This window comes from Lonchura striata, chromosome 3 (genome assembly GCF_050655825.1).
Source record: "Lonchura striata isolate lonStrDom1 chromosome 3, ASM5065582v1, whole genome shotgun sequence".
Lineage (NCBI taxonomy): Eukaryota > Metazoa > Chordata > Aves > Passeriformes > Estrildidae > Lonchura > Lonchura striata.
The window spans coordinates 73,431,822-73,458,053 of NC_140705.1; the positions used below are offsets into that span (position 1 = coordinate 73,431,822).

General features: G+C 43.0%; 1 protein-coding gene across 2 annotated transcripts; it reads left to right on the forward strand.

Moving 5' to 3' along the window:
- Positions 1–6,344: 6,344 nt before the first annotated feature.
- LOC146767941 (endogenous retrovirus group K member 6 Gag polyprotein-like) lies at positions 6,345–12,355 on the forward strand. Of its 2 annotated transcripts, none has more exons than XM_085575457.1 (2): positions 6,345–6,897; positions 8,619–12,355. In XM_085575457.1, exon 2 carries the CDS (start codon positions 8,934–8,936, stop codon positions 10,269–10,271), a length of 1,338 nt encoding a protein of 445 aa, XP_085431583.1. In that variant the 5' UTR covers positions 6,345–6,897; positions 8,619–8,933; the 3' UTR covers positions 10,272–12,355. The 2 variants fall into 2 exon arrangements, with proteins under 2 accessions (XP_085431583.1, XP_085431584.1); XM_085575458.1 differs by lacking the exon at positions 6,345–6,897 and having other exon boundaries at positions 8,432–9,542; positions 9,699–12,355.
- The last annotated feature ends 13,877 nt before the right edge of the window (positions 12,356–26,232 follow it).

Consider the following 26,232-nt stretch of genomic DNA (forward strand, 5'->3'; position numbering starts at 1 on the left):
TTGACCAGGAGTCTAATCCAAAGTCTTTGGAATAATAACAATGGCTGATCAATGTCTATCATATTTTGTCTGAGCTAACAGAATTCTTTTCAATACATAGTGTTTGGTTGAGGAATCATTGAATACACATAGAAATGTCTATGAGATTGAGTGATCCCCACTTCCTAGAGTCACATGGCAATATTTTCAAATCTAGTGCTGAATTCAAAAGATTGAATTGTAATGTGTAGACATTCTTGGTCCTTGCAATTGCACACTCACAGATATAGAAAGGGACTGTAGAAGGTTGCTTAGCCTACCCATTATCATGTACAGGATGAACTACACTGTACTGTAATTCTTCTAGCTGTGGCTGATGGAAAAAAAATCCAGCTTGATACTAGACATGTGCCATAGAAACTCTGCTGCTTTTACTTGCCATTTATCCCAGGCTGAAATGACTTGATGCTTTGAAATGTTTTCTGATGTTTTTCCTGAATCTCTGTATTTTTTTCCGGCTGCAGTGCACTGGAGAACATGTGGAGAAAAACATACACATCCCTTTGCAAAAAGCTTCTTGCTTTTTGAAGAGTGTGCCTTCAAAACATTTATTGAGAGACTGACAAAGGGTTTGCAATAACCAAAGCATTTTGACTGAAATGCTGACAAACCTGGATTCAAAGAACTGCCTTTTAGTGATTGTCTCTGATGATACTTGAAAAGACCTGGAACAAATAGAAGTAAAACTCTTGTTTGTGCCATGCTTTTAGTCAGTCCTCTACACAATGTGGAAAAGTTAACAATTCCAGATTGACTACAAGGAGGTTTTATTAAGGATAGACAGAATCATGTGAACAGCAATGTGCACAACTTGTACTGAAAACTGCTTTAGAATCATGCACCTGATTACCAGAGAGTGAGCTCAGAAGCAGTCCTACAACTAGGAATATTGATTAAGAAGGTATGACAAATTTTTTTAATGTTACCACCAAAAGAAAAATGAGAGTAGTACACTAATAGCAAACTAGATAAAAGACAAGTTTTTTCAATTTTAAATCTATTTCCACTGAGAAAGTAAAGGTAAAGGACAGGGTACATAGATAATTTTTTTAATCAGTGTTGAACCAATTTTTGTAGAAACACAGGTTTCCAATAAACCCTCACCTTTCAATCTGTGGACACACTCCGTCAATGGAATTAACTGCTCACAAAATACATTCAAGCACAGATTCAAAAATCAAATCTGTTTCATTATTATTAACATCACTTTGTCCTGCCCTTTCAAGCATATGAGACCCCTCTTTTTAAAATGACCTTTTCAAAAAGACTCCTGTGTAAGCTATTCAAATAAATTTAATTTCCTAAAACTTCCTCCTGTTATTTCTAGGTATTTTGTCCTCTCTACCTCTCTACATTACAATATTTTTCTTGGTAATAAACAGAAATGGACATTTCTGGATTTTATTTCATTCTAGTCAAGACAAGAAGAGCACAGAAGCTCCAATAAATTATAACTCTGAATAATATTAGTTATAAAGGAATGGCAAAGCTTCTTGGCGACACATTTGTGAGCCAGAGCCAGAGAACCAGAGACTAATGTCTAGTAAAACATGTCAGATTCAATTATTGCTGCCAATGTCTGGTGAAAAAAAAAAAAAAACAAAACACCCTGCTCAATACATTATTTACCTCATACAACCCAGTTGGCCCTCAGGGAAATGTTGCCTAATCATCATAAAGATAGTGCAGGTAAATTGTAAGGAAGGCATGTAGTACTTCCCATACATCCCATTTCTTGTATACTGTTGTTCTCTGGATTTTAAAACTGGGCATTCATCCATTACAGTATTGTCAGGGGATTATAGGAACCCCAGTCTGCTGAAAATAGTGAAATGTTTGGGATTTGAATCATCGCTGTCAGTGGGTGCTCACCCAGTGGATTCAAGACAGCTTCTGCACTTTCTTCACTGACACTATCTCTTTGACCTCATTTTCATAAGGGAGTGAAATCACAAAGTCTTTGTGTTCCTGTGAAAAGAGTAACTTCCTTTCCCTTTGGCTTCCCCCAATGGCATCAGAGCCATATATTGAATTGTACAATTCAATGCATTTTAAGGGACAGAACACATGATATCTGTCAAATACATCAAACAGAGCTTGCCAGGTTTCAGCTCGTGTTCCATTAAATTTGGGATAGTGTGTACAGGATTTTGGTGGCCTATTGGAGCTGTTATTGCTCAGCCCAGGAGTATCCATGGATAGGCACTCACCATTACAGACTGTGACAGAACAGTGTGAGAAGGTAAGGTAAGTAAGGTGTTTATCCAATTAGAAGCAAATTGGCAGTAATAGGAGCTCATATCCCAGAACTGTGACACCAGCTCCAAAGTGACATCTCTACATGTATGCCCAATAAATCAGAGATGTTACTTTAAAAATGTGATTGCTCTCAGGCTATATAGGAGTTAGTCCCTTTACAGTAAGCTCAGCATGCAAAAACTTTGGCAACCTGGCAAAAACATGCTACCCAAAAAAGTCTGAAAACAGTAAATCTCATCTTCACTACCTACTCCCAAATGGATGTCCATTAGCCTGTGACAGGTTGATCTTAGTCAGGCCAGTCAAATGACTGTTTCTAAAACTCAGGTACCAGCACATCTGTCTTGCCCTCCTTGACAAAAGAAGGAAGATAAAGTGCAAAGAAAAATTCCTGGTTAAGGACAAAAGAAGCAGGTTGAAATTTATGCCACTTACCATAGAAATCTCAAATAATGTGAATACCACCTGAATGCCCTGAATAGCTTTTCATTAATATGACAAGACAGCTCTACAAAGCCAAAAGATAAAATCAAAGCAAGAAAAGACTGTCCAAAGTGAAGTAGTACTAAAACTTGATCAATTAACATTGACTGGCAAAATATTAATTAAGAACCAGTTGCTCAGTGATTGCATTGGTCAGCAATTTATCATTCAGCAGGTTATTTCTCAGTGCTCTGCTTGAGTATCAGCAGTTTCTGTGGTTATCAGGGAGACCAGTCCCCATTAGGGCTGCCCAGGATGTTTAGTCCAGCTGATTGGAGACTTAAAAAAACCCAAACCAACCAAACAGAAAACCCCCACATTGTTTTTTGTGCTGCTTGCAGTGTTCATTCCTGACAAGATTTGTGACTGGCTGTGTGACTCCCAGATAGCAAAGACACAAAGTTTTCAGTATATAAAATGTGATGAATAAGCTGTCCCCTGGGGTTTGGCAGGACTTAGTAACTGCCTGAGATCTTCTCTAACTTTCTCCACTTAGCCTAAACTCTCTGATATGGGATGCCTGAAAGTTACACAACTAAAAACCATCTTTAACCACTCAGAAAATCAGGCTTGTTTTAGAGACTCTGAAAACTACCATTTCAGCAGAAGCATATGGGAACACTTGCTGTGAAAATGAGGCCATTGTCATAAATTGAAGAGAGCCTGACAGAGGAATGGTTGAACAACAGGGGACATGATACTCTAAAATTAATCCAAATAGGGAGGGCTACGTGACTGCTGCAAAGTTCGCATGGCCCTGAAGAGCAGATGGTGTGCAGAAAGCAGGATATTGAAACTGCTTGGTATGTAGAAATAGATAGAGAAGAACAAAGAAGTGCTAAGCTGTTCAAACTGCAAGGCCAGCTGGACAGGCAAGTATCATTCACAAAGATACTTTTAAGATAATAGTACAAGTCACATAGCAACCAATCATGAGCTCGGCTTTTGCAATATGTATGAGCTAATTAACAAACGTATATAAACTGTGTAATCTGTTACAATAAACTGAGACTTGATGATCATGATATCATGAGTCTTGTCTCCCGCGGCATCCCTCCAACAACAAATGACTGCTTTATACATACAAGTCTGGAATAAAAAGGCCAATAAACTGAACAGTATCATTGGTAAATGACCCATCAGTGGCATTCACTCAAAAACTTGGAGATAGCAAGTTTAGATTTCATTCATTAAGATTTGCATGCAACTGATTTTCCCAGCTGCTATTTAAGGAACATTATAGAGCAATAGTGACAACTTGGGGTTTTTTTCAGTTTGAGTTCTGTGCTCTGAATGCATATTTTATGGCGTATGTGTTTGGCTAATCGTTGCAATTTCATCTCAGCAGCCTCTTTGATGACATACACTTTTGAAACAGATGCTTGTGCTGATGGAGTGACATGTTCCACAGTTAAGTGGGTCCACCAAGACATAGCCCCGACTGCCTTCTGCTGGGGTCACCAAACTACTTCAGTGGGTTTATTTTAGCTCCCTGAAATACATCCCTTCTGATGGTGTTAACTCTTAGCAACATTTTTTTGCTTCCTAAAGACATTTTCTGATTTCACCATGTTACAGATTGCAGTGTTCTAGCAATTCAATCCTGACTAGTTTTCATTTTTTCAGAGTCATTGTAATTAACCATATCCATGGGTTATATGTTGGTTCATCTGCCAAAAACCATTACACAACAACAAGAGAATATTGTTCATTAAATTTCTACAAGCCACAGTGATGTCCTAGTTTGCAGGCATCTCATGCAGAGATGCACACATCTCCAATCAGCACTTGAATAAGTTTGCAAGATAAGAGCAGTCCAGCTGCCTACTCAAAGTCTCCAGGGACTGCGGTTCCACTCAGTATATCCATGCCATGTTCTTATGTTTCTCTCTTTGTCATTTGATCTCACAGTATTTCAGATCCCTCTGTGTCTAATGAAAATACTACAGCTTCTCATCTCCTACAGTCTGTTGTTTTAAGGTATAGCTTTTCAAGGACTTCTGTCTATAAAATGGTCTTTCTATGTTTGTGTACCTCCTACTTTAAAGCAAATTTGCTCCTAAGCAGTCAAAATTCTCATTCAGAATCATCACTGGTCTATCTTTAAGGATACAAGGAAACCTTCTATTTGCCCTCTAGGTGTTTGTCTACTCCTCTTCAAGTTCAACTCCTCAAGTTCAGGTTGTTATGTGTGAGAAGAAGATAAGAGCAGATCCATGTAAGTCTGAGGTCCTTGTCATTGTCCCCTTTGTCACAGTGTACAAGTACTTCATAGTCCCTAGAACAGCTCCCCTTCCTTCACTGATGTGTGATCTCTGCTCACAGGTAACAATCCCTACCTTTCCTAAAGTGGGTACTAGCAGTATATCTCGAGGAGCACTGTGAAACAGTTTCCCTGTTTTCCAACAGCAAAAAAGAGAAGAGTGCAGACCAAGTATATAATGTCCTTTCTTAGTTCTGAAGTGGGATTTAAATAGAGTTTAGATGCCAAGTCCAGGTGTGGAAAACTGACTCTGTTAAGCACTCACATCCTCTAGCCTTGACAAGAAGGGATCTCCTGGGCACCAAACCCAAGTTTCTGCATATGCTCAGAAGAGCTTCTGATTTGGCAAGATTCATCAACTCCTAGATCTGCTGTTCAAGAGTTTAATCTGAGGTCTCTGGTAATTCCCATGACAGCCTTCTACTACAGTTTGAGTACAATTTGCAAACTGGCATTGGTAGGATTTTGTATTGGAGATCAAAACAATTGGTAGTGTTAATAATGTTTCTGTAGGAACATTAGGAAATTTCTAACATTTCCTCCTCAGTGTGTAATCTAGTTTATGTGAAATTCTTGAAAAAATTATGTACCTCTTTTGTTCAGATGACACTTGATGTTCAGATATAATTGGCTAAAGCAAAGCATCTGGATATCCTGAGGGTGTTTCCATTCTATTCTCACTAGATAGGCATTACTTCCTGTAGGGCAAAAATGCTCCAAAATAATTTGTCCTTATGCAAGTCAACAAGTATTTACTGAACCAGAAACAACCCATCCGCACAAGAGAAGACATAGCTAGAAGAGATTTGGAAGAGAAGGAGCATACAGCTATAGAAATTGTGGGAACTCAGAATGTTTCTCAAACATTTTTAGAGGTTCCAGGCCGTGGTCAGACGCAGTCTGGACCCCAGCAGGCAGCTGGATTTAGCTGTGATTTCGAGTTTGAACCATGGAATGAATTACCAACTTTGAAGGTGGAACAAGCAGTCACAAAGTGCTAGATAGTATAGTAAATGTAGTCACAAAGTAGAGGGAAATATCTTTTGGTAGTGTACAGGGGGGTTTTAGTGCATGTACAGGGGGGTTTTTACTTTGTACATGGGGGTCAGAAGTTCTAAGATGGAGGAAAGTGGGCTGAACCCACCCTTCTTCTTTCTTCTTCCTTACCTCCATGTTCTTGGTGATGTTGGCACTCACAGATTGGTTTAGAATAGAAAAACACTTGGTAACGTAGGTAATAGGTATTGGGGAATAATTGTAAACATGTTATACATAATATATCTTATAAAAGATAGCAGCAGCCCTGGGCGGGGAGAGAGGAGAAGAAGACACCGGACAGTCAGGGTGTCAGGAGTGTGTGCCTCTCTGCCTGGGCCGCTGACCAAAGGGCCGCAGCCCGAGAACTTAATCTGTTAGATAACTAGCAATAAAACATCTTGAGACCGAACAAGAAGAGACTGCGGAGTTTTCCTTTGGGAACACGGGTTGGAGGAGAAGCTCTACCACCACACGAGAACCCCAGCCAAACCCGGGGTTCTCACAACTGGCGTCCCTGTGGGTGGGCACCAGCAAGAAGTCCAAAAAGAAACATCAAACAACCTCCAACCTGCATCAGCGGAGAAAAAAAAAAAAAAAAAAAAGAGAGAAGAGCAGAGCACACACTCGCCGCAAATTCCAAGACGAGAGGGAGCGGACAGCTCGAGATAAGAACCTGACCTTCACCGAAACAACTCGTCTCGGGGACTTTCCAGGGAGGAGACGACCCAGAAGCGCGCCTGGGATCTCTCACCTGTGACCTGCTGGACGGTGATCAGTGCCATCTCCGGACTGACCTCGAGCCGACACAGCTTTTGGTGAGAACGGTCAAAATTAAGAACATGGGGGGGGGAATTCTCCCAAGAGGAAAAAGAAATAGTATCTGCTTTCCAGGGCATCATCTCTGCCCATCCGGTAGAGATTGCTCAAAAGGAGTTGAAAGATTTATTATTATGGGTGCGGTGTAACTTCCCACACTCAGATCCAGATTTATTGTATGAGCCAAATTTTTGGCAGGAAATTAACAAGCAATTATATTATCAGGCTATAAAAAATAATAAGCTTGCCGCAAAATTTTATCTTCAGCAAGAACAGTTTTAGAGTCACTCTCACAACGCGGCAGCTCAAGCCAGGCAGCTACGGCTCCTGGTGACAAACAGGAGGGGGGACAGTCCGGCCAGCAGCTTGGGACAGATCCTCTCACCACAGACACAGGAAAGGCAGGATTGCTTTCTGTGGAAAATCAGGGAGATGATACCCCATCGCGTCCCGTGTCCCCGGGTTCTCACTGTTCCTCAGTTTCCCAAGAGTCCCTAAGCTCCTCCGACGCAGAAATTCCCCAGACGGAGGCGGGCGAGCCAGGCACAGCCGCGACCCTCAGTGGGAGGAAGGCATTGCCCAAGTCCAAACCCACGGTGGGGGGGGGGCGGCGGCGGCGGCAGCAGCTCCGGTGGGGGAAGGTGCGAACGTGAGTGCAGAGCAGGGGGAGGAGGGAGAGGAAAGCGCCTCCACATCTGCGCAGGCTGGGAGTTCAAAACAGCCCGCGCAGAAGGCGCGGCCGGCGAGAGCGGCGGGGGCGGGACGGATCGGGGCGAAAGCGGGGGGTGCGAGTGCGACGGTGGTACGCTCGGAGCGCCCGGTGACGCGTTCAATGTCGAGAATCCGTGAGGCCGCAGAAGCGGCCGCCCAAAGGGCGTGGGAACTTAGCTCCCTGACCGCGGCAGCCAGGGCTGCTGAGGAAGCGGCAGAGGGACAGCGGGAGGCGTTCCTCGCTGCAGCTCAGGCGGCGGGCATGCGCGCGAAGGTCGAGCAAAACCCGACAGCCACGGGTGGAGGGGATTTCTCACACATTTCGAACGCGCGGGACGGGCACACAGGGGGCGGAGGCGGCGCGCGCAGGCTGTGGGTGCTGGCATGGAGCCAGGAGACGGGCAAAGTGAGACGGAAACATCAGGGTTGGAATGGGAACAGGAAGGTGACTGCGTCAGCCTTGGGGGGGACGGCAGTGGCTCTGATTCGGAGGCGGTGCGGGGCGGAGCGAGGCCAAAGCATAGCCAGGGTCGGAGCAGGAGCGTTCACTCCCCTGAGATGACGCAGGCAGGGATGGGGCGTGGCCAGGAGGTAAACATTCCTCAGGGCACGGTTCCATCATCGTTCCCATGGCAACAGACGGCCCAAGCCCACGGCCAATCCCTGTCTGCTTCTGACATGACCGAATTAGAACAGTTGTTACAACAAGAGTCAGTTTCATCAACTGCAGGGATTGCAAACGTGAATCAGTTGTTAGGAGAAATGCTCAAAGGTTTATCGGGAATTAGTGCGGGATTTGCAAATGTAAATCAGTTGACAGAAGAGGTGTTAAAATGTTTGTCAGAAGTGCAGATTGAAGAGCAGAGTGCGGTTCCGACCTCAGCTGGTCAGGCGGCAGCGCCATCTAGCGGCGGAACCACAACATTGCAACAGGCTTCGCAGAACTTGTCCGGTCGAGGCACTGCGCCACCCAGTGGTGGGACTGTAACATTGCAGGACTTTTTTCCAGTTTCTTATAAGAAAAAAATCCAGGGTGAAAAAAGTCACATCTGCACGGCAGCAGGAACCTCCACTGACACCGGAACAGTGCGGGACTCAGGACACTTCTGCTGAGGCGCAGCAACGGGAGGAAACGATACGCATCACCGCTTCGGAGGGTGTCCCAGCTTGGACAATTCCAAAATCAAGGTCTGCCAAACTTTCGGGGCAGGGAGAGTCAATTTTAATATCAAAGGGGGTTGTTGAATTTCTTTTACGATATTTAAGCACAGCCTTGGAGTCACAGCCAGAACTGTTGGTTCATCTTCCAAAAATTTTCCAAATAATGCAAGGCAGTCGTGTGTTCTCCTCCACAGCAGATGCTTCACTTTTCTCCAGAGGCTTCCAGCCTTCATCTTCGCAGATGCTGCAGACGCCATTGGTATCGGTGAGTGCTGCTGCACCAGAACTGCAGCCACAACAGATGACTCCACTCTACAGGCAAGTACCCACTGAATTTACAGCTTTGCAGAGCGCAAAAGTGGACTGGCAGGACATTCGAGCAGAGTTGGAGAAAGAGAAAGGTTTATTGCAGGGCTCGGGAAATATAATGATGCCAGTGAACTATGACGCTCAGGGCCAAAACCCGAGATGGGAACGCCTGGACCGTGGAGCAATCAAAGATTTAGCTAAGGCCATTCGGGACAATGGGTTGTCATCACCATATTTCAAGCAAATGTTAAAAAGTATTTTTGGAATGTATGATTTAACACCGTATGATCTTAAATATCTTGCGACATCAGTTCTTACAGACACCCAAGCTCTCGTGTGGCAGAAGGCATGGAGGAGATCCCTGGAGGAGCTGAGAGCCAGATACCAGGGCGGGCCGAATGCGAACCTCACCATGGCGCAGCTTGCTGGTGATCCTCCTGAGGACGATCCAACTCAACAAGCGGTGAGGCTCCCGCGTCACGTGCTCAGCGACATCAAAGAGGCAGCACGGAGGGCGATTCTTCAAATTGCTCCAGCGGGGGTCCAGGACACAATCTACACCGAGATCAAACAAGGTCCTGCAGAGCCGTTTTCTTCATTCGTGGATCGCCTTTCTCAGGTGGTGGAGCGGCAGGTGAGCGAGGAGGGAGCAAAACCACACCTGATCAAAAGCCTCGCGTTCTCCAATGCCAATCCGGAGTGCAGACGGATCATCAGCATGATGCCGCACCAGGCCACTTTGGCAGACATGATCGAGGCGTGCAGCAAGGTGGGGACACCACAACATGTTGCTTCCATCATGGAGGAACACTTGGGGGATCAAATTGAAAAACGTGTTAGGGAAGCTCTTGCAAATTATACAAAGAGCAACCCTAATGCAGAGAGACGGTGCTTTGGGTGTGGGGCACAAGGACATATTAAAAGGAACTGCCCACAACTTTCAAAGCCCAACAAGCCACCAGACCTTTGCCCTTGGTGCAGGAGAGGGAAACATCTCGCAAGTGAGTGTCACTCACAGACAGATGTGGATGGGAAACTTCTTCCTATTCCGGGAAACGGGAAAAAGAGCAGAAATGGCAGGTTCTTCAGTCTAGGAGGCATGGGCTTTGTTTCAGGACCTGAAAATGAGGGGTCAGAAAATAAATTGAGGCATTATATTCCCATTTCCTATCAGGTGCAAGAAATAAATTAATTAATTAATAATGACATTCAGTTTGCCCTGTATTTGTTAAGAATGGTGATTAATGAACTAAATCTATAGATTAAAGACTATGGCAGTTTGAAATACACTCCATTAATTTAGAGAATGGGTGGAAAATATTCTTAGTCCCAGCACCTGCTGTTGAATTCCCCTGCTTTTCTGTGATTTTACTATAACACTTTCCAATTTTACAAAAGTGAAGCAGACAGACAGAAGATATTGTCAAAAGCCCAAGGCAAATGAACTGGAAAAATAGTAAGAAAATTTTATATGAATTTCTGTAATAGCAAAGGAAATATTAAGGCAATGTTATTAAATTAAGAGACAACTATGAAAAGAAAAGTAAAAAGTGGAACAGCCTCCCTTTTAAACAAATATCCAAAATGCCCACTGAATCCTAAGTGGTGAAGTCTTTCGTGTTGCTTCCACACAAAATATGGAATATGAATCAATCTTAATTTATGGAGTAGATTAATTACATATTTTTAATGTGAATCAGATCTCTTGGTTTCTGCACTTCTAAAAGTCACCTTTACTGGCTCCATATGAGAGCTCAGTGCCAAGACCACCCAGCGACTTTACTTTGAAGGATGCAGGAAACTGTAAAGTCTTAAATTCTCGTGCAAATGCTGATTCTCAATTTCCTAACTTAAAGAACAGGAAGATGGAAACTCATAGCACATTGCAATAAAAACACCCTTTGCACCTAGAAGAGAAAAAGTCACTTGTGAGGTTCCCTTCTGTATTTCCCTGTTTCTCTAGGATGTCTCAAAAAGTGAACAAAATAGAAAGACAATTATCACAAATCCAGCTCAGGGCATTATGTAGGTACCTGAGAAGCTGTATCATTAAATCCCTTCTGCTGTTTAGGAAGGGAAAGACCTAAAATGGGAAAGAAGGCCAGTACCATGTTAAGCTACTTAAGAGGTCAAAAAAAATCTGACTGCAGCCAGCAATGTTTGGATTTTTCCTTTGGCTCAGAGAACAAGCTGTACATCATCCAGTAAATGTGTACTCTACAAGGGGTCAGAGGAAAAAACATCTGCCCATACTGGGCAGCTGCTTCAGTCCACTCTTCTTGCCAAATTCCTAAAAGTGCCCAGAAGCATCTAGGCTGATGGATCAGGTCTCCTGCCTCTTCCTGGGCTGGTGGGTTCATGTCTACCCCAGACCCTTGTGCATTAAATGTGATATGTAATATGTAGAGAGAAGGGGCAAAGCACTCATGAACCATTTGTTTGTCCTTCTCCTGACAAGGCCACAACTCTTTTTTATCCCGTTTAGAAGGGTATTGTGGAAACTGTGGAGAGAGAGGGAGAGAGAGAGAGAGAGAGAGCTCCTCACCCCTTTCCTGGCTGCCTCAAGTACACACACTTGAAAATCCAATATGTTCCAACCTTACCCTGAAGAGAATTTGTCTACTTGCAAGGAAGGAGATAAAAGTCTCAGCTCAATGGAGAACATGAAACTAGCTTTTTCAATAGAAAAGCCAGCAGATCAGGAAGTGGTGAAACATCCCTGGAGAGCATGGCAGCATAGGAAATGTACGTGGCAATGGGAGAGGTAGTTGCATTAACTCTTCCTGACCCATGTTTTTCCCATGAATGTATATTAAAATATGTACATAGATTTGTGTCTGTATATTTATTGGTCAACAAAGCCACAAAAAATTACAGTATTTGTCAGTAACAACACAGATGGACTTTCAAATAATCAGCTCTTCTAAGAATCATATTGTAAGTGTGGGAAAACCTTTTTCACTTTCATCTACCTGTCATTCTACTGCATCTGGGGCTCATTCCTGGCAGGGTAATACAAACAAATATAAAAAGGAATCCCGTGATGTATTAAGCATGCTGAACTTTACAATCATCTGTATTCATAACATTCTTGGTGTTTCACTATGGTGTAGTGAAGTATAGAAGTAATTATAGAAGTAATCTGCAAAAGGGATGGGGCTGATTTCTCTATTTTTATTTCTTTTGAATGTGCTATCTACTAACCTGACTTTACTAAAAGAATTTAGATTGGAGCGGGCCTAGGTATCTGGCTAATACACTGGCTTCCTGCCTTCATCTTAAGCTTTTTTCTTTCTGGTAGGCATAGAAAAACTCAGTAGTCTGGTTAAAAATGAAGACGTCGTGACACCTAGTGGTGAATTAAACACCAATAATTTCTCTTTCCCTTAAGATCTGCGAGTGTTTTAGGCATGTTGTCCTTGGTCAGACTGCAACAAGAGAGAGGTGGGTATTACCCTCATGGCTCCGGACACCCAAGCAATTCCTCATTTCTATGCAGTCCCTGGCAATGTGTGTGTGTGTGTGTGTGTGTGTCTCTGTGTGTGTGTGTTTGTGTGTCTTGTTGCATCAGATTCTGTGTGTCTCCACAGAAGGTGGCATTGTCAAAGCCCTTGTGCAGCCCCTTATTGAACGCGATATTAGGATATATTTAATAGTCATTTATACTGAGATCCCTTCAAGTGTCTTGACTTTGGAGACAAAGGGAGCATGGCAGAATCCTGGCATAAGACCAGCTGGAAATTTCAGATCCATTTTCTTGTCAAGTACTTATTCATCAAGGCTGTTTTCAGATGGTGACTCAAAAATTGATTGTATGGCATGCTACAAATTCATGGTAGGCTGCTTAAAGTGACTCAGTTACTGGCAAATTCTTTGGCTTTTGAAGATTTCTCAGAGTCTGCCTTGGTCAGCAGCAGTCAAAAAGTACATACTGGCTGTTACCAGCTGGCTGATACCATAACAAGAAGTCACACTGAAAAGCAGTAAACCAGTCTAGATATGTGCAAAAAAATTATAGATTCTTTCCAAACAGTGGCAAGCCTTGGAGATTTTTTAATTTATTTTTTTAGGGAAGCGGAACAATGCGCAGTTGTGCTCACAGTAACTAGGCTGCAATCACCAAGTGGCCAGTTTTCTTGGCTTGTTTAGCTAACTGGCTGGGGAGTGACCATTTTTTATCACAAGAATGAGCTTCAATGCAAAAAAATTTCAAGTGAAAACATCACTGTAGGTTGTTCGGGAATCTGAGTGCATGCTTCTTTGCATCTGTAAGGGCAGTGAGCAGTGCAGCCTCACAACTTCATGTCCATATTTGTGCATGCTATATCAAGCACACTTTCCACTGCCTTCAATGAGACAAACTCCTTCCTCCTCCTCTGTCATGCAGAAGAGATGCATGACAAAATTGCATGTTGTAACTGAGAAATGGAAACGAAATTATTTGAATATACAAGGTTTGCTTCATCTAAAGATTTATTTTACCACACGTATTAGAACCTGACTTCCTCACTTTGCTGTCTTGGGTATAATTAACACTTATACCACCAGAGTGTCTGGATATAAGGCAAGTGAATATAAAAACATCCGTTCTGTCCAAAATGTTCCAGTTTCTATCCCTTGAATCATCAGTATGTGACTTGTTCTGTGCCAATATTAATAACCATTGCTCATGGCTTTCAAAAAACTCAAACTATTTAAAAATTAATTCTGTTTACAGTGCCTTCTAGAGGAAGTATTTTGTAGAAGTGAATAACTCAAACTGACTAGTGGCTACCCACAAAATATGACTATCCAGCAACAAAATGAATCATTTAGAACTTAGTTGGCAAGGGATGGACATCTTGTTGAACAAAATGTAAAGTGGAGATCAGATACAGCAACAGGCACCCCTGGGTTCTTTTTCCACTATACCATACATTTCCTATGCTGCTCTGACAAAAGCAGGTTTAGCCTTTGTCATCCCAATTCCCACTGTTGGCTTTTTTTGCACAGAGCTGCAACCTGTGGGAGTGACATTCAGCTGTCACTCCTTGAAACTCCCATAGCCATGAGCTGGAGGCCATGGATTATATTTTGACTTTGGTTTACCCTCTAAAAAAGGGAGATGGCCACCAACTGGTGTGTGACAAGGTTGTTTGAAGTTGCTGGTGTGGGCCAAAGGCTAGTATTTCTTCAGTTTTCATTGAAGAGAAACAATACATAATAGAAAGGCAACACTAATGCTGACAGCTCTGTAACCTGAAATAGGTAATGCAGTCATGGACAGAACCAGTGCAGGCAGAGTTTTTGACGTGCTGAATTGAAAATGTGACTTTGGTCCATAGATCCAGCAACAATGATGTATTTGGTCATTCTTATGCCAGGTAGGACAATCTGCTGCAGTCTGTGTTATGTGGGTACATATCCTAGAACCTCTTCTGTGGGAACCCCAGGTTTGGTCTGGGGTCTCGTGTGCCGGTAAAGTCTCTCCTCCAACCCGTGCTTCCAAAGAAAAGCCCCGCAGCGTCTTGTTGTTCGGCCTCAAGGCAGTTTCTTGTGAGTTATCTAAAAGATTGTCTTCTCGGGTTGCGGCTGTTTGGTCAGCAGCCCAGGCAGAGAGACACACACACCCTGACATCCTCTCTGTCTGCTGTCTTCTTCTTCTCTCCCCCAGCCCAGGACTGCTGCTATCTTTTATATGATACATTATGTATTACATGTTTATACTTTTCCCCCAATACCTACTACCTATATTACAAAGTGCTTTTCTACTCTAAACCAATCTGTGAGTGCCAACATCACCAAGAACATGGAGGCAAGGAAGAAGAAGGAAGAAGAACAGGATCAGCCCACTTTCCTCCATCTTAGAACTTCTTGGAACTTAGAACCATGTGCAAAATAAAAACCCCCTTGTACAGGTGCTAAAACCCCCCTGTACAATACTAAAAAAATTTTCCCTCTGTTTTGTAACTACTTTTACTGTACTATCTAACCCTTTGTGACTGCTTGTTCCACCTTCAAAGTTGGTAACTCATTCCATGGCTCAAACTCAAAATCACAGCTGTTTCCAGCTGCCTGCCAAGGTCTAAAATACTCCTGACCAAGGCCTGGAACCTCTAAAAATGTCTGAGAGACATTTTGAGTTCCAGCACTCTTCTAGCTCTTGCTTTTGCATTTTCATGATTCTCCTTCTGACAGATAGGACACAGAACTGTAAGGTAGAAAGCAGCTGCCAGAGACACACTGAGGAGTAAATTTGTAGGTGATATTCACTCGCATAGGAGTTGGAATGCTCAGCTGTCTGTATTGAGTGCAGCTGAGACGTGGACAATGAATCCCCAGTGTATCACACTCACTTGCATGGCTAAGTCTGTAATTGCAGAATTACAGAATGGTTAGGATGAAAAGAAATCTCTAGAGTTTATGTAATCTAACCCCCCTGGTCAAAGCAGGCTCAACTGCAACAGGTTGCTCAGGACAATACTCAACTGGGTTTGAATATCTTCAAGGACAGAGACTCACAACCTCACAGGGCAACCTATGAAAATCCTGAATCATTTTTCAGTTAAAAAAAAAATAGCTTTCTGGTGTTCAAACAAAATCTCTTGCATTTCAGTTTGTGCTCATTGCCTCTTGTCCTTCCACTGGATACCACTGAGAAGAGTCTGGCTCTATTTTCTTTACACCCACTATATCAGGTCTCCATCCATGCTATTAAGAATTCCCTCTACTCCTACTCTTACCAAAGTCAAACAATCCCAGCCCTCAGCCTTTCCTACTATGTCAGATGCTCCAATCCATTTGTGATTTTTGTGCTGCTTCCCTGGACTGGCTGAGGTATACTCACATGCTCACATCCCTCCTGTAGTGAGGAGCCCAGCACTGGGCCCAGCACTCCAGGTGGCCTCACCAGGCTGAGTGAGGAACCACCTCCTTTAAGTTACTGGCCATGCCCTTCCCTTACACAGCAGCAGCAGCCACCTTTGCTGCAAAAGCACATCTCTATATGTTCAACTTGTTGTCTACCAGTTCCATATTAATGGCTAGTTTCAACTTCCTTTAGCTTCATTGATTTAATGGCTTGAGTTTCTCTTTAATACCAAGGTAAACATGCCTGGTCTGTTGTACATCATGGACTGTTTCTACATCAGTTCTATTTAATTATTCAGTAACACTGGGAGCTCTAATAAGGCCTCCAGGCTGTAGACCAATTCAGCAGAATGGAGTCAACCGCCTAGAACCAGCAGCACATAACTGTGATTTCTGGTGAACCAGGGTAATACCAAACCTCTTGCTGTGCCATAAGCTCCGCTGGTATCCTAACACTATAGAATAGCTTGAATTGAGGGAGGAGCTGCTTTTGCTAGTAATCTCATTGTTGTCCTTGTGGATAAAAGAATTCTGTGATCTCTACGTACATACTTGGGGCACCTCTCAGGCCTACACGTCTTTACCCTACAGCAGGAAAGAAAATTCATCCCTTCCATAGTAATTGAGTGAAATTCTTCTACAAAGAGCCCAACTGCATTCTCCAAAAGGCAATAAAAATGGACAGAGTTAGCACTCCAAAAGCAGGAAATACCCTTAACCAACACTCTATGTCATCACATAACCTAGATTTCAGTTGAGAATTTGGGTGTTGTTTTAGATAACAAAATACAACATGTGTTCACCATTAATCTTCTTGAACATTTGTTTGGCCAGAAACTATTTCTGATCAACTCGCTTATGTAAACAGGTCTGTGCTTCAGACTGAAGTGGTAAAATGTTATTCCAAGGGCTTGCATTGCAGGGAATCTCTCCTTAACTCTAATGAGATTCACTTAATGACAGCCTCAGTGTCTGTACTTCAAAGACTTTTATGTTCAGTTTAAATTTCAGAATTTAATAAAAAATCTTCCCTCAAAGGAGAAAAGCACAACCTCTAAATATCTACCATTTGTCCCTACTCTATTTGCAGTTTCAATATCCAATGTTTTTGCATCTGGCTTGTGAAGAAACAAAAAGCTGTTTCTTCTTTCATGACCAAATGGCAGATGCATTCTTTGCAGTGGAACACCCTGGAGAGGCATCCATTTATCATGTCATTTTTTTACAATATACAATATAGGACCATATAAAAACTTAAAGAAAAAATGAGGAAAATAAGCTTGGTTTATTTAAGGAAAATAAATGGTACGTCTCAGTTGTGTCAGCTAGTTCCAGGCACAACTGATGTATTTAATTTACGTTTGAAAATGTAGGCACATAAACGATCAACATTTTGAATTGCAGAATACTGGTACAGGAAATTAAAACATGCAATTTCCTACAAGCTCTTGCTCTCCACAGTTGGTCTCTTCATGTCTTTTTGTTTCAGACCAAAACAAGAACATGCAAACAGCTTCAGTCTGGCCAGGCCAAAGGCAGTATGTGAATGGGGAGCAAGGCTCTCCTGGAGTTACGATCACTGCAGCTTGTTACTGATTGTGAACCTTGCCCAAACTTTTCTCTCTTCCAAGAGCCATATACTTACTCATGTCTGGGGAAGTTAGCTTTTCACAATCAAAAAGAGTTAATGCTTTGATTGCTTGAAGGTTAATCCAAGGCTTTAAACTGTCTGATAGGAATCCATGTCCAGATAGAAGGAGCCCCAAGTTTTCAATAAAGATAGCCATTAGAAATATTGATCATTGAGTCAAAGCATTGAAGAGGATTAGTCTCAACTGCACCAATGCCGGAAGACAGTATCTTAATTGCATTATGAATTTTGGACACTGTCCTGAAATGCTTCTGGTAAAGATAAAGAACTCTTGAGATATGGTTTTGTTTTGCTCTTAAATCTGTAATTTAGTTTACCCAGGATAAAAGTTTTAGGGATTTCTTACAAAGTTTTGCATTCAGTAGCTGGGAAAATGGTACAGAAAAAAGTGTGCTCAGAGACATGCAGAGTAATAAGGAAAGTACAAAAGCTAGAAAAGACAGAATCAGGGGAATAAAAGACAACTAAACTGGCTCTTAATATTTCAAATCCCTGAAGGGAAGAGAATAGTTACTTTTGTAGCTGCAAAGATAATTTGGTAGCTTTAGAAAGCTATCATCTGTTAAAAATGACATAGCTTCTTCTCTCTGCTTTTGGCAGAAATTGTACCCTTCAGAAAATGTGCTTCCATTCCACTGCATTTTAATGCTTTTAAATGCATTTAAAAGCTATATCTGCCATTCTGAAAAGCTTGCCATTAAAGAATCAGAAATCCTGACAAATTAAATGAGCTGAAATCAGACCCCCCCCTTCCAATTCCAAAATCATTAATGCACCCCCTTTTTCTTTTGGACTCAGTCCTATTATACTGAACTGAACAGTTGTAAGTCTCCAATACACTGATTTTTTTTCTGCCAAGTATTGCTCTGAAGCCCCTCCATCTATGCAGTTTGGCCTGCCACAATGCTCTCATGACAAAGGTTCCTTCAGAGATTTTATCTTATTATAGCTACAAGTGATTGAGATCCATGGTGTCAGAATCTGTGGTATTGATGAATCCGAGATTGTAGAAAGTCTCTGTCTTTCTGCCCCGTTGCCAAAGAAGAAGCAATCATAATTCATCTGTGCTGTTTTCAAGATTGTTTATTCTTGCTTATCTCTAACATGTTCTGCTGCCCTGCCGCAGGTCTGTCCTGCAGGGCAGCGTGTGGAGCTCTGCCCTCAGTGGGATGTTACAAACATTATATACCAGAAACTACCTGCGCTGTATTTACAATAATGTGCCAATATCTGTCACCTACGTTGAACAGCGTGTCCCCAGCCTAAACCAATAGAAAAATGCCAACACTACAGTGAAACATGGAGGGCATGAAGAAGAAGAAAAAGGACAAGACACACCCAATTTCCTCCATCTTGTCCCCTTTGACCCCTAATCTAGAATCCTAAAATTTTACTTTTGCACCCATGCCACACTTAATTATTACTTATATCAAACACTCAGAGCTTGTAATTCATCCTGTAAGATTGAAAACTCTTTTCCATGGACAGAGATCACAGACAGTGTCTCTGGGGGCTCTGTACAGAGGGATTCCTGACCCCCTGCCAGGGTCCCAGACCTTCCAGGGCAGCCAGAGGGAAGCTCTGGATTCCCACACATAGAAGTCTAGATGGGTTGTCTGGAGTTGTTATAAATTACAAAAAAAACATCTTAGCCTATTCTATAAACTTGTTTTGAAAGCAAAATGAAATTAGAAGCAGATAGGTTGACTTGTATAAAACAGATAGGTTAAATCAATTGTGATAGTGAATACTGAGAGCTATTTTGTCATGCAACGATTACAACAATGAGAAAAACAGGAGGAAATATTTGTAGCTGAAGTCACTAAAATGTACCATAAGTAATGTTCCTGGAATGTGTTTGTCAGATTTCATGTTGTTTCTCTGAGGGTCACTGAACAGAGACAGAGGAAAACTGACTGGGGAGAGCTCTTATCATCACAGATGTCATCCTAGAGTGTCTCAGAGGGATCCATCATTACACTAACACTCTTATAATAGAAGCCTGCTCTGGTGCTAAACCTGGATTTTGGCTGCTTTTACTAGGTGAGAAAAACTCCCTGGAGGCCTCATTTTCTGAGTCACAGCTTTGGAACACTATCTGAATAGCTCTGGGGATGACAATGTTAAAGGTGCAGCAAGTAAGGTCTCGAGCAATTCTTTTTCAGAATCTGGACAGCTTCAAGGCTCCCTCTTGCAATTTGAAAACTCAGTCTTGCAGGATTCATTCTTTTTAGACTTCAAATGTATGTAGAAGTTTAAGAATGTAGACAGAGCCAAAGATCTCTGAGTCTGCAGTCAAGATAATTTTCATTTGATACTGTCAAAATATAGTGTTTAGATTCTCAGATTTTTTATATTTTCTCTTCCAAAACCAACTTCAGATTTCCTGTCCTTCCTTCTGAGGGGTATTGTTTCCTTTTTCCTGTCCACTCCATCACTCTTCAGTTTCCATCCTAAAGGAAACCATGACTGTGGAGAGCTCCACAGTTCAGCAACATGGAATCCCAGAATAATAGAATGTTATGTGTTGGAAGGGACCTTAAAGATCATCCAGTCCCAACCCTCAACATGGGAGGAGTGGAATCATCACAAGAGGACCAGTAAACTGATGCAGAAATGCTCTGAAAGAATCTGGATTATTTGGAGATACTATTTTAGCCGCGAAAAGCCTTCTCTGTAATGGGAGAAGAAGTAAGCTAGGCAATGACCAGTTTAAATGCTTATGGGTTTCTCTTACACATGACACAATTTCTTTGTATTCTGCTCTGTCATGGATAAAACTACCATGATCTTCATACCAAGATTACATCTGGAGGATTGTGTAAATCTTCTGGTTGCTCTGTGTTTCAATAGCCAAATACTTACAACAGATTTTTTTTTTTTTTAATTTCTGTTATTTTCTGTGTAATTTATGAGGGAACCAAAAGAGTTACAAAATTTCAGGAGGGGATTGGATGGAGTATTTACCTAAAGTAGTATGAACGTGTATGTTGTGTGAAAAACTGAGATGATGTGAAATACACACTGAGCAAACTGGGCCTGAAACTGTTTACAAACAGCTGCATTCTCAGCTTTGAAGTTATCAGTTCTCAAAGTGATCTTGATATGAGATGCACAGTGGGGGAAACTAATTTATTTTCTCCTCTGTAATGGGGGTGATCTGAATTTATTTCACATTTATTCTGCACACAGTACTGGTAGAAAAACATAAACCCATTTGATGCTGTATCTGAATCCACTGCCCATTTCTGAGTATCTTTTGAGTGTTCAAAGCTGCAATCTGACTACTCATCCAACTTTTGCAAGCAGGCCAGTCTCTCCAGTGGGCCACTCTGTGATCAAACCCAAAATCGTGACTCCATTTTTCCTGTTTTGAGGACATTTCCCTGTTAATATATGAATTTTACTTCATGAGCTTGCCATGTCTGTCTACTGCTGATAGCAGATACCTTTCTATTTTCCAGGAGCTTTATCTGTGCTCAGAGGGAGCAGCCAGACTGAGAACGAATTTCCCAGAAGGGCCTGCATCAGCACGAATTCAAAACTCAGGAAAATTGTCCTGGAACACCTTCCATAAGGATGCTAGAATGCAATTGAAGGGGCAGGCGAGCGGCCACCACGGTCCTCTAGCAGTCCTTAGGGTGCGCGCAGAAGCCCGGTGCTCTGCGGCTTCGTTCTTCGCCCTCGTACAAGCTACCGCTCTGTCCGGCTCCCGGAGCAGGAGAAGCGGCTGCTTCGCGCACACAACAGCCGTACGCTCCGAAGCGCTGCTTCAGCCGAAAGACGCCGGCCACCGGCGCTTGGCTTCGGACAGCTCCGGAGAGCCGTAGTGTGCGTCTGCACTAAGACTGCATCATAGCGAAAAGCTTTGGCAGTGTGTCTCGCAGGGAGATAGCTTAGGAGCGCAGCGCACTTATGCCGCCCTTGTCCAGGAACACGATTTTACTGCACACTCCAAAAACACTGCCCTTTCCAGGGCAATATATAAGCTGCTTTCTGACGGCCGTGATCTTTCGATTACTCTTGCCCACCTCGTTGTTTTAACGTGCACATGCCGTCCTGGCATTCAGTGCACAGTGAAAGCAATCGCAAAAGTCCAGCAGCTGCTGACTCCCAAACACAAGGCGCTGTCTATGTTCTTGCTTCTCGACAACTCAACGCAGCCCTTCATTTCTGCAGTTGCCATCGAGGTCTCTGCATGTCGGAGACTCAGAGGACGAGCACGAGTTTCCCAGGAGGGGCTTAATCAGGACGAATTCAAAACTCAGGAAAATTGTCCTGGAACACCTTCCATAAGGATGCTAGAATGGAATTGAAGAGGCAGGCGAGCGGCCAGCACGGTCCTGTAGCAGTTTTTAGGGTGCGCGCAGAAGCCCGGTGCTCTGCGGCTTCGTTCTTCGCCCTCGTACAAGCTACCGCTCTGTCCGGCTCCCGGAGCAGGAGAAGCGGCTGCTTCGCGCACACAACAGCCGTACGCTCCGAAGCGCTGCTTCAGCCGAAAGACGCCGGCCACCGGCGCTTCGCTTCGGACAGCTCCGGAGAGCCCTAGTGTGCGTCTGCACTAGACTGCATCATAGCGAAAAGCTTTGGCAGTGTGTCTCGCAGGGAGATAGCTTAGGAGCGCAGCGCACTTATGCCTCCCTTGTCCAGAAACACGGATTTGCTGCACACTCCAAAAACACTGTCCTTTCCAGGGCAAGATGCCAGATGCTCTCTGATGCCCGTGCTCTCTTCCTCCTCTTGCCCACCTTGCTTTTTAGCGTGCACATGTCTCGGCATTCAGTGCACAGTGAAGGCAATCGCAAAAGTCCAGCAGCTGCTGACTCCCAGACACTAGGCGCTGGCTATGTTCTTGCTTCTCGACATCTCAACGCAGCCCTTCATTTCTGCAGCTGCCATCGATGTTTCTGCATCTCGGAGCCTCAGGGGACGAGCATGAATTTCCCAGGAGGGGCTTAATCAGGACGAACCAATAAGCAATGAAAGTTGTCCTGGAACAGCTCCATAGAGCATGCCAGCTGTGAATTGATGGGTTAGGGAGCTGCAGCCACCTTCCTCTAGCAGCCCGTAGGCTGTGCACACAAGTCCGGTGGTCTGCGGCTTCGTTCTTCGCCCTCGTACAAGCTACCGCTCTGTCAGGCTCCCGGAGCAGGAGAAGCGGCTGCTTTGCGCACACTACACCGGAGCTAGCAAACAGAATTAGGGCCTTAGATGTGGGAATCCAGGTCCCAAATTCCCGTTCTCCATTATCCCATATCCTTTGGCACTGGTGTTGATTTTGTTTGAGTGCCACAGTGTGCTGGTGCCCTTCTGTCATGAGAAAATACTTCTGGTTTCAAATGCTGTAACACGTTTTCTCAAGCTACTCTTTCTCTCTCATTCTTTTGTATTTGTTGTTTAGATCTTCTTTGTAGGCTCTCAGCAGCACTGGTACTCTTTCCAAAAACAAGGGTGAGGTCCTGGGCTGCCTAAAGCAGCTAGAAATTTTGCTTGGATGTCAAAGAACATATGAAAGAAGATCTGCCCTTATAGGAATTTTGTTTGTTCCTGTTATGATTGTAGGGTAAGATTCTTTCTGGGTCTCCGGTTGGACTAGGATAGTGCAATGGAAAAAGCAAAGAAGAATTATGGTGACATTTTTTTTTTCTTAAAAGACCTTGCTCTGTTAATGTGTAGGAGTGCAAAATGTGTAGGAGGTATTGGTAAACCCGAGGCAGTTTGTGCATGCATTAACAAGAAAATAAATTCAGGTCTGAGATCTGCACAGTGTTGTAGAGAGATTGTGGGACTGCCAGAGACACGTGTATGGTTTTACAACTCTTGTGATGCAATGGTATGTCTCTGGGAGTTATCCCAGCATAAGTTTTGGTAAGCGTAGTTGTTGGAGATGCTAAGTTTGCTATCTGTGAAACTAACCTGGGTAACAAAGACACGTGTTTTCTTGGATTCTTTGTTAGCCACTACTGAGCTCTTGTGTATAAAAGCTCTAAGTGTCAGAATCTGAGGTATTGATGATTGCGAGATTGTAGAATGTCTCTGTCTTTCTGCGCCGTTGCAAAAGAAGAAGTCATAATTCATCTGTGCTCTTTCCAAGGTTGTTTATTCTTGCTTATCTCTAACATGTTCTGCTGCCCTGCCGCAGGTCTGTCCTGCAGGGCAGCGTGTGGAGCTCTGCCCTCAGTGGGATGTTACAAACATTATATACCAGAAACTACCTGCGCTATATTTACAATAACGTGCCAATATCTGTCACCTACATTGAACAGTGTGTCCCCAGCCTAAACCAATAGAAAAATGCCAACACTACAGTGAAACATGGAGGGCATGAAGAAGAAGAAAAAGGACAAGACACACCCAATTTCCTCTATCTTGTCCCCTTTGAACCCCTAATCTAGAATCCTAAAATTTTACTTTTGCACCCATGCCACACTTAATTATTACTTATATCAAACACTCAGAGCTTGTAATTCATCCTGTAAGATTGAAAACTCTTTTCCATGGACAGAGATCACAGACAGTGTCTCTGGGGGCTCTGTACAGAGGGATTCCTGACCCCTTGTCAGGGTCCCAGACCTTCCGGCACTACCAGAGGGAAGACCTGGATTCCCACATCTAAGGCCCTAATTCTGTTTGCTAGCATTCCCATGGGGTATTGTACCAAAATGGATGCCAGAAACATAATGTCTACCACAACCGGAATTTTTGTAAAACCTTTTGAAGAAGTACTTTTGAAAAATCTTGAAGTTTATTTCTTTGTTTTCTTGTTTTAATTTGGCAGCTTTTTAGTTCTGGGCTTTATGCTCCAGGTCAGGTTTGCAGGTCTTATTTCCAAAATCCAAACAAATGCCTTATAGAGATTATTTTGCAAGATATAAGCCTTCTAAGATAATCATTATATTAAAGGTAATAAAACACAAGTACTTTTATTTCTCTTTGACTTATGACAATAGATAAAACAGCACATTCTTCTTTATGTAGCTATACTTGAGTGTTGCAGATGTGCAGGGAATGGTAATGATATCTTGTTTGACTGACTAAATGAAGATGTCACTTCCTTTGGACATGCAATAAATGAAAACAGTTTTGGCCCAAGATGAAAATGAGTAGAGCACAGACTGATCTGTTGCTAATAAAAACCAACAGTGAGAATTACTCAGCACTGCAAATTCATAAATATTGGTTATAAAATCTTGGGCACATTTGACATCATAGCACATTCATTGGAATTCACTGATAAATAAAGCAATTATATATTATTAAGTAAGCCTACAACGTCAGTCCACCTTCCATCATATTTTAGGTTTTTCATAATGACATTCTGGCAAGCAAACTTGATTTTTGTCTCCATAATAAATGCACTTTGGTATGATTAAAGGCATACCACAGCAGTCAAGCTTCCCCTGTTTATCTGGCTAGCTCCATAACAGGAGAGGAGAGAGAGCTCCCAGATCCCAAGTCTCTCTGGTGGACGCTCACAGCACAAGTCTTAATTATCACGGCTTATGCTCACTTTGATGGCCGTTTTGCTTATATCCAGTGTTAAGCCTATATGACTTGTTTTATTACCCTTTTCAGCAGAGTTTGCCAGTCATAACAAATTAAATGTCTTTCCTGCAAGGAGTGCTATGTTTGGTCTCATCAGGAATATCTGCTGTGGCAGCAGTATGAGGGAGAAATTGCAGAAAAGGGCTGTGTACTGGTGTCGTAGGGTGACGTTATGGTGTTTGTATCCCCAATTGTGTGTTCTGTTTATGTTTGATATTATGTTCTGTACTTTCAGAACTGACTCTGAAAGTGAAGGTTTGTTTTGCCTTGTTATCAGCCGGTTCACCTCCCTGCATGGTCTGCTGTCTAGAAGAGGCTAGTGCTGGCTAGCTTGCTTTTGCTTACTTGCTGGCTTTCACTTGCTTTGCCTTGCTTGCTTCTGCTTTTGCCTTTGCTTTCTAGTTAGTTTAGCTAAGCAATCCAATTCTTTCCCTGGACTGTTTTTTTTTTTCCTTTCCTTTTCCTGAATGCCACCCAACCTGCTCCGGACTGGGACCTGGGAAACACCAAGTAATACCCAAAGCCTGCGCTTTGTGATCTGCAGCAGCCATCCCCAGTGCTGGAGAGCAATCCCCAGCGTCCAGACCTGGGCAACCACGCCCAGGAAAGACTCTCTGGATTTGTTCATCTCTTCAGAGTGGTGAAAGAGTTTTTTTTGTCATGTGGTGTTATTTTTTTTAGTGCTGGGGAGTGCTTTGTTTGTTAAATAAACAGGCTCTTTTCCACTTCTCTCTGTGAAATTTTTTTCCTGAACCAGGTGGGTGGGGAGGGGCCGTGAGGATTTGTTTTCTGGGGGCTCCCTCCAAGAGGCTTTTCCCCAAATTTGCCCTAAACTAGGACATCTGGAGAGGCCCTGCTACAGCAGGCTAGTTCTGACATTAACCACGCAGAACTAGGTGTTCAAAAGTAACCAAGCAATGCACTGAGAGAGAAGGATGTAGAGACACTTCATAAATCTGTAGTTCGTAGAACAGTTCACCACACATTCTAGGCTGACGTTCAGGCCAGCTTATTGCATTCAAACCTTTTCCTTTCTTTTCATCCATGCCTTCGTAAGGTTGCATTCAGCAACCACCATTACAAACAAATGGTTAAGGTAATAAAATAT

Bases quoted from the DNA above. Each gene is read 5' to 3' on its own strand.
- LOC146767941 (XM_085575457.1), top strand. From the start codon at position 8,934: ATGCAAGGCAGTCGTGTGTTCTCCTCCACAGCAGATGCTTCACTTTTC.